We start from the raw sequence: 8,871 nt of genomic DNA, 5'->3' as shown, positions 1-8,871 counted from the left end.
TATCCGAGCTTTGTGTTGAGTCTCGGAACATACTGACTCTTCAGCCACTTTATTCTCTTATACAGGGGGACCTCGGTTCTCAAACTTAGTTCATTCCGGAAGGCTATTCGGGAAGCAGTTTGTTTGAAAAACAAATCATTTTTCCCCATTAGAAATAATGTAAATAAGCAAAAACACATGAGACTCTTCACAGCACAATTTCCTGAGATGTTAACTTGAGTTTTTGCCATAAACTGACCCACACTCATGCATTCTCTCCTTTGTTTGTCGCCTGAGAGACGCATGACTGATCATACAGGTAATCAGCATGAAAGGGTTGTTGGGTTGGAACCAAAGTTTTATTCGACAGCCCAGATATTTTGTAAACAACTTGGTCGAGAACCCAATTATTCGAGATGGGAGGTGTTCCAGAACTGAGGTTTTGACCGTATCTGGTAACCCACAGATTATTTTATTATTCAAGTTAAATCTGTTTCTGAAGAGAGGAAATAAACTGCAGTGAACGAAGGATCTGGAACAGGTATGTGTATTTGTTTCTCAATAGTCTTTATTTTGCATAGTTCATTTGATTCTGTTTCTTGGAAGTTACTCGCAGGAAGGTTTATGTTAACTACAGTGAGTGAGACTTCCTACTTTGTTGGAACACCTTCTAAAAGGAAGTGTGTAATGCCTTCCCTGTCTGTGGGAGGAAAGTTCTAAGTTGTGTGTTTTAGGGCAGGCCACTCCTTTTCTCCTCTGAGATCTGCCTCTGAAAGGAGGATGAAAACACCTTCATCCGTGTTTGCCCATGTCTCTGAAAATTTACCTTAAGATTTGACAAATTACCAACATTCAGAAACCTATAATTACCCCATTTTCACTATCTTCAAGCTAAAATTCCTTAATGTTATGGACAGGTTGCTGTGGTTTCAGTAAATGTACTAGTATGAAGTTATCTTTTTAGAAAATTGTCTCCGACTTCAGATTGCTTAGTGGTTACCCAAGACAAAACCAATCGAGCCACTCGTGTGTTGTTAAGTTAGCTGAGGTGAACATGAGAAAAAATGATTTGGTTTGAAAACAGGTTATGGAAATGGGAATAATATTTGGCCTTCCAAGGCTTTAAAGGTTAAAAACTTTTGAGGTCTCTTCTTTGTTCAGTTTACTGGAGATAAGTTTGCTTTTGGTAAATTTTCACAGATTTATTAATTATTAACAACAAAATGATTACTTATATGGGTAAATTAGGAAAAATAGCCAGCTGAGAGATTTTGCAATTTAATTTGGGCATTTAATTTTGAGTGTTTGCTTAGACGACTGAAAATGTAGCTTGAGTATATTTGAGACGATTATGTCTTTTATAAATTTTAATTTTCTGTTGAAAGGTTGATTTTTCAAAATTGATACTTAGTTGCAGTCTTAGGGCTGTACATTTTATTTAGCTTACAACAAGTATAGGCACTTTTGGAGAAGGATTGTGTGTGTGCATGTGTGTGTCCTTTTAAAGTTGAAACCCTCTGATAAATATGAGCTATAGGCACAAATGATAACTAATGAGTCTATTGGCTTTTGCTAGATCAAAAACAAAACCCTGGAACTTAACAAAATAGATGCTACAATTGTATAGTACTATTGTGTTTTATTGTAGGAAATGCCAAACATATTTAGAAGAGAGAATTGTTTAAACAGCAGTGTACACATTGACCAACATTCACAACTGTTCTCTCTCCTTTTTTTCCTCTCATGGATTTTGAAGTAAATCACAGATGTTTCATGCACTTCAGACTGTCTCTCTGGAAGATAATGACTCTGTTTAAAAAATACATACACATATGTACTTTAAAGTTCTAATGCCGTATTTGCCATACTACCATTATCACATAGTGGTGCTTCTTGAATGCTGTTGATTATTTCATAGCTTGGATCTCCAACTTTGTAATAGTGGTCTTAGATATTTCTGGTAGGCAGGGTTCCCCTGTTGTAGAAAGAAGTGCATTAGTAATACAGAATATTTCTGCCAGGATTAATAACTTTTCAAATTAAGGTTTTTTTTGTTTCAGAATTAACATTATGTAAGATTAATTTTAAAAATTATTTTTAAAATTCATTTTGTGTGAACATATGGAGAAACATTTTTTTCCAAAGGGCATCCTTCATTTTCTCCAGCAGATTTTAAATTGTGGATGCAGGTGGCCAATTAAAAAACACAGTTATCATTTGCTTTTGGAATTTAACACAAATAAAAGGCTCAACTCTTTGAGGCTCTTTGAAATGGAACATTAACCATAAAAGAATCGGAATGTGGAATCAGGTAAGCAATATAATACGTCACAATGGGTTATCCCTATTATTTTCTGATGTTTTGATTTGTTCCTTCACAGCTCTCTTCTCATCCATGTAACATTTACTTGTGTCTTTTTTGCCTGTCTAGGTTACACTCTAAGCTCCTTGGATGACTCTTGATCTCTGCTGTATCCTTAGTACCTAGAACAGTTTCTGGCATATAGCATATGTTCAGTAAATATGTTGAATGATTGAATTAATCAGTAGGTGTGTTTAAGGCATCTAGCAACTACTTGGGCAGACTTTTACAATAGAAGAATTGGGGGGGAAATAGGATTCTTGTTTCGAAATTATTCCCAATGTTTCCTCCACTGCTTGCATCTGTAGGGAATCACTGATATGAATTCATGTGGGGAGGGGCAGCAGCCTTTTGCTGCTCACTTTGGAAAGGCTGGCTTGAAATGGCCAGATCAGGAAAAAAAGCCAAAAAACTAGACATCCCGGCTCAAATAAACCTCGGAGAGCAGATCACACAGTCTCCGCACAAAGCGCAACACCCACCCGCCCAGACGGAAGAGAGACTAGCTTAGGGCTCTAAGACACTTAACTTAGCATAGTACCTTTCTTTTGATAGAAAATGTCAGTGAAATATATTCTCATTTGTCTGCAAGGTTTGTTTTAACGTAGCTGTTGTGTTAATTTATTTGAAATACCCGTAGTGAACCTTTTTCTGCTAGTGCCAATGAAAACCGCCTCTTCTCGTAGTTTCAAAATTATCTACAGCAGATTAAAAAATTACACCTTAAAAGTGCCATTTTGCTGCTCTCTAGAGGAGCCAGAAATGTAAGATGATGTGGCTATATATTAGCAGTCAACTGAGTATCATTTTAACTAATTGGAACGGGGTGGGCAAACTTTTTGACTCGAGGGCCACAATGGGTTCTTAAACTGGACCGCAGGGCCGGAACAAAAGCATGGATGGAGTGTTTGTGTGAACTAATATAAATTCAAAGTAAAGGAGCGGAGGGGAGAGCAAGAGAACCCTCCGCTCTTTCGGCTCCGCGGGCCGGATAGAACAGCTGAACGGGCTGGATCCGGCCCGCGGGCCGTAGTTTGCCCACGGCTGAATTGGAAACTGTTTTCCAAGGTCATTTATAATCTCGGTTCCTAAATTGCTTGCTGTACCTGTCACCTTTTTAGCAACATAAGTGAAGCTAGGATGGCAACAGTCTCTGCAGCACTGTGGATGCAGCAGGTTCCTTTATCTCACTGTAGGTCATAAAACCACGTTAATTGTTCCATAAATGCAAAGTGTCTACTCTGTGATAGATCCTGGAGTTAGGAAGGTGAAGCCTACATACTTGTTCACAGTGAGGTGGCAGGTGACAGAAAAGGGAAAAGTGAATGGGATGAAGTGCATCAACTTTTTTTTAAGGACATCGTTTTTTAAATATATTTTTATTTCAGAGCGGGAGAGAGAGAGAGAGAATCATCAATGATGAGAATCATTGATTGGCTCCCTCTTGCACACCCCCGCCCCTACTGGGGATCAGGCCCACAACCTGGGCACACGCCCTGGCTGGGAATCGAACCTTGACCTCCTGGTTCAAAATTGTTTCTCAACCACTGAGCTACGCCAGCCGGGCTTATCAAATCTGTTGATGCTGTGGGTTGGTCATGCCCCTCATTTAGATAGGCCTGCCCTCAGATAATATCCAGATTAAATTCTTTCAGAAATAATAAGGCCTCCTACATGCTTTAGTGAAGATGAGTCAGGAGAACTGGCATGTTTCCTTGTTGCTAGTAAAACAGGTTTGAGCGAGGTTATGTCACCATCTCCTGACAGGTGTCACGGTGGGGTAGGCTTTCCCCTGGAGCACCAGAGGGCATGCATTTATGCTGAGACCACAGAAGCTCTTCTGGAGCGGGAGGACTGCTGTAGGTTTATGCTGGGATTTAAATATCCGTAAGTAGATCTAGGGGTCCTCAAACTTTTTAAAAGGGGGCCAGTTCACTGTCCCTCAGACCGTTGGAGGGCCGGACTATGGTTTTAAAAAAAAACTATGAACAAATTCCTATGCGCACTGCGGGCCCGGGATGAGTCGGCTGCTAAGCAGGACAGGCAGCAGCACCCGGCGGGCCGGATCAATGTCCTCGGCGAGCCACATGTGGCCCGAGGGCCGTAGTTTGAGGACCCCTGAAAGCATTAGAAAAAGTAAAACACTAGCATAGTTAACTGTACTAGGCAGTGACTGTATCACACCTTCTGTAGTAGGTTGTTTTATTTCCTCGTTGAAGTAAAAGGATGCCTTGCTAGAGTCAGAGAAGGACCAAAATGGATCGGCCTTCTCTCTGACAACCATTTGGGGGGTAATGGTTGCGTTATAACTTGAGATGATCACGTTAAATCGAGCTATGAGGGATGACAGGATGCATTCTGTTAAGAGCAAGTCTGACACTGGTAAGTGTGAACGAAAGCCTGAGAGTTGCCAATCTGATGAGGTGTTAAGACACCTTTTCTGAAATTTGACCTAAGAGGTAAAGGAGTAAGAAGGCTTCATCTGAATATCATGTTCGCATGATAGAACTTAAAATAATCTGTTGTGTACGTAGAGACTGTCTTTGCTTTTATAAAATCTATATCAAATCTGCTATTAAATGTTGGTCTCTCAAATTCTAAGTACAGGGTTTATTTCTTTACTCCAGTTAATGGTGCTCATTGGCATTTGAAACTTTTCCCAGTGAGGCTCACAGCCTGGCCCCTCTTCTGCTTGTGACTTAGGGCTCTAGTGTTCTCTCCTAGGACTGACTGCTGGGAATCTTCTCCATAACCCTTGCAGTTGTCATTTGTATGGCTTCCTGGCTACTGATGGCAGTGCAGCAGTTTTCTGTGTTTCTGGGATTGTGCTCCTTAAAGTGAAGAGGAAGGAGGTACATCTAGCAGGCAGTCAGGTCTGAGAGATCCGCCCCCCAACCCCGCCCATCCCAGCTTCCTATCACCTCTGAATACCCACTTTTATCAACACAGAACAGAGTTAAGAGGCTGAAAACAAGGTGGGGTGTGACTTATTTTTGTTACTTAAAAGCCAGCTTGCCCTTATGTGTGTATGCCCTTGGGTGTGTCAAGCCATGATTTAGAGCTTGGGTCCTCCTCCTAATTCCCTTTATCAAATTCTGAGCAGTGCATTTTGCTGATTACAGTCCAGACTCAGAGTTCCTGCCAGGCCACATCCCTGCTCCTGGTTTCTTTTGTGTAGTCTCAAAATATTTTAAACAGACATGCTATGGCAAGCGATTTCTAACCTAACGGGAATCAATTTAAATGGGAAAACATTGGAGGTGCATTCACTGCTTGTTCTCTGCTCTCTTCCATAATTTATGTGTTCTACTCAACTACCTGAGTATTGGTCGGTGACTTCTGAGCCCAGTAGAACAGGCGTTCATAGACATTTCCATCGTAACAGCCAAGTGCTGAATTTAAACACTGATCCGTAAAGTCGAAAGCATCTGTTAACGAGATGGCATCCTTCCTGAGAGAAAAAAATAAGAGTTTGTGAGTATTTTAGACTGCTCATGAATCTGATTATTCTGGAATGGTGAACAACACCACCTAATTAGAGGTTGCATCATTATTCACCTTCGAATAAGTCAGCTTTAATTTTTTTCAAAGTTTTTATATTTGATCAATTATATATGCACAGCATAAAGAATCAGATAGTTCTTTGAGGATATTGAAAATGAGAATATCCTGCTCTCTCACCTCCATTTCCTAAACAACCCCCATTCCCACCCAGAGCAATCAATTTCAGTCTTTTAAGTGATATTTTTGGTTTTAACCTGAATGTCTCTACGTTACTTGTTTATATTTCTGTTTCTTTCTGGTTTACTTGTAGACATTATCTGTTGACTCTCCATTACGACAGATGAGGATTTATTTTTAGCACCCTTCTTCTGACCCCTACCCATTATCCCCACACCCCAACCTATGCTTTCTCCTCTTTACCTTCCTGCCTCTCAATATTGCTACGATTTTGGCCAGACTAATACTCAGTGTTTAAAGTAGTATGACTGTATGTATCCTATATATTATTATGTCTTTATATATCCTGTTCACAGCTGAGCCAGGTCCCCACCACATCTCCCTGTTGCAGTGACCTACCTCCAGGCTCACTGTCCTCTCTCCCACACTGCTGTCGTTAATTCTTAGTGATTTCACTGTCTATATAGATGTTCTTCTAAAGCTCAGCTCCTCAGTTCTTCGAATCTCCTGCTCCATTGACCTCATTCTACAGCCTCCCTCTGTCATCTTTGCCACGATCAGACACCAGGACTCATCATTAGCATCTGCAGCTTCTCCGTGATCTCAGCCATGTTTCCTTCTCTGGTCCTGTCTTCCTAGCTTACTCCCTTTAGTATTCTGACTTCTATCTTCCTTTTTCCCTTTCAAGCCACAAACTGTTTTATTTTAATCCTACTGAATGAAATAGTTTTTAAAAAATATTCACACGCTTTCCTACCTTTGTAGCAAAGGATGTAAAACATAATATGCGATTATTTGTTTAAACTCTTCCCTAACTCTTGTTTCAAAAAGCATTTGAAGTGACTGGGATACTGGACCTATTTTAATTCTTTCTGGATGACCCGATATCATCATCATGAGGTGATTTCATGTAGGGCTGTTTATAATTCTGTGACCCCACTGGCACCTACCAGTAGGTCCCTCATCCCTCTTGTGGTCTCACTTTTCTCCTTATCCCACTGAAATTTCGTGGCTTGTTATGTTACCTCCTCAAAAATATATTCAACAATTTTTCTTGCCTTGCCATACTTGTTTGGCAAAACCCCATTCCTGGTTATCTTTAATTTTCCACAGACTTTGTGCCACCGCCTTTGTAGCTATGGCTGGAAAAACCAATGCTGACTGTGGTCATAGGGTTCATGGGGGTCCTTATGGTTGCCCAAAAATCCTATTACATTGCTCTAATTCATTTACTCTTTTATTCTCTTAGGTGATGTTTCACACTTTGTTTTCTTTCCTCAAATATACATTCTCCACTTCCCCATCTCTTTTACCTAAATCACTTTGCTTCCTATTCCACTGGTAAAATAAAAGTGGTAAGAACATTTCCACCCATGCATTTATCCATACAGTGCTTTTCTCTACATAGTACAGGTCAACTGCCCAGGCTCCCTCCTGAGGCCAGTCCGTCCTTGTCTACTAGGGAACAGTGTTCCAGAAATTCTCCTGCCTTTCCCCTACAGCACCCACACTCCCCTCACTACTGGATCATTTCCCTCAGTATACAAACATGCTACCAGTTCTCCCATCTTAAAAGTAAGCCTTTGACTCCTCTCGGCACCATCCTCTACCCCATATCTTGGCCCCTCTTTATGACATTTCTTAAAGTGCTCTGCTCTCTTATGCCTGGCCTTTCCACTCATTTTTGCTGTTCTCTTGGACTAGATCCGTACAGGTTCCCACTCGCACCACCCCACTGACGTATCTCTGGTCAGGGTCACCCCAGCATCATCTTTGGTGGGGCCCAGGACTCAGTGTTTGGGCTTCTTCCCTTCATACTCTCATCCTGTGATACCATCCTTCTCATGCTTTAGATACCAGCCATAGGCCAGTGACATCCACATTTCTCTCTCTAGTCTCACTTGCCTGCTTACTAACGTTTTACTTGATTTCTAACGTGTTCAAAACCAAATCCTGAACTTCTAACTTTCTCCTGTCTAACCTGCCCAAACCTGCCCTCCTATAATCTTTCCCATTTATGGTAAATGGCAACTCTGTCCTGGCCAAAAACCTGAACTCCTCTCTGCCTATTCCACCCCATATCTAACCTGTCAGCAAGTCCTGTTTTATCTTCAAAATAAATTTCAACTCTGCGTCCCACCACCTCCACAGCTATCACCCTGGTCCAGTCCACTACCATCTCTCACCTGGATTATTGCAGCAGCCTCCTAACCAGTCTCCCTGCTTTGTACCCTTGTCCCCCATCCCCACTCAGTTCTTAATCTGGCCGCTGGAGTGATCCTTTGCTCTGTGCTATGCTCAAAACCCTCCCGTTCTCACACTTAAGTAAAAGCCAGAGTCTTAAGTCTTTGCAGTGATCCACACCCCCTCTCTTGCCCCTCTCAGTACACCCTTAACTTTCCCACCTCTGCTCTCATTCTCTGCCTCAGTCACGCCCCTCCAGCCCCTGTTCTCTGGATGGATGTGCCAAGCACGCTCTGGCCTCCACCATTTCTACTTACTCTCTGCTTGGAATGCTCTTTTCCCAGCCAACCACATGGCTCCTCTCACCTGCCCCCTTCAGATTATTCCTCAAACGTCACCCTCCCTGGGTGGCCTTTGACCTATTTACAATTATAGGCTCTTCCCCCCCTCCCCCCCACGACTGCTAGCCCCTTTTCCTGCTGTCCTTTTCTTGGTAGCATTTATCACTATTCTGCACACTGTGTCTTTGATTTATATTTTATGTCTGTGTTTGTCTCCTCTCCTCTAGGCTGTAAGCATTTGTACCCTTTTCAATCTGAAACTCAAATCCCTCAATTGAGTATCTTCTTTAAGCATTTTATTAATGATCTGCTCCCTTCTGTTTT

General features: G+C 41.6%; 1 protein-coding gene across 1 annotated transcript in view; it reads right to left on the bottom strand.

Moving 5' to 3' along the window:
- Positions 1–1,591: 1,591 nt before the first annotated feature.
- ACOX2 (acyl-CoA oxidase 2) overlaps positions 1,592–8,871 on the bottom strand; it is a 36,762-nt gene continuing 29,482 nt past the window's right edge. Inside the window, exons 14-15 of the mRNA XM_080675833.1 lie at positions 5,660–5,792; positions 1,592–1,954 (exon numbers count right to left, since the gene is read on the bottom strand). Coding sequence (XP_080531959.1) covers positions 1,892–1,954; positions 5,660–5,792 — 196 coding nt within the window. The 3' untranslated portion in view covers positions 1,592–1,891. The remainder of the gene's footprint in view (positions 1,955–5,659; positions 5,793–8,871) is intronic.

The sequence above is a fragment of the Plecotus auritus genome (genome assembly GCF_963455305.1).
Source record: "Plecotus auritus genome assembly, chromosome: 6".
NCBI lineage: Eukaryota > Metazoa > Chordata > Mammalia > Chiroptera > Vespertilionidae > Plecotus > Plecotus auritus.
Note: the sequence above shows the minus strand (reverse complement) of the source record. Positions and strands in the feature narration are given on the sequence as shown.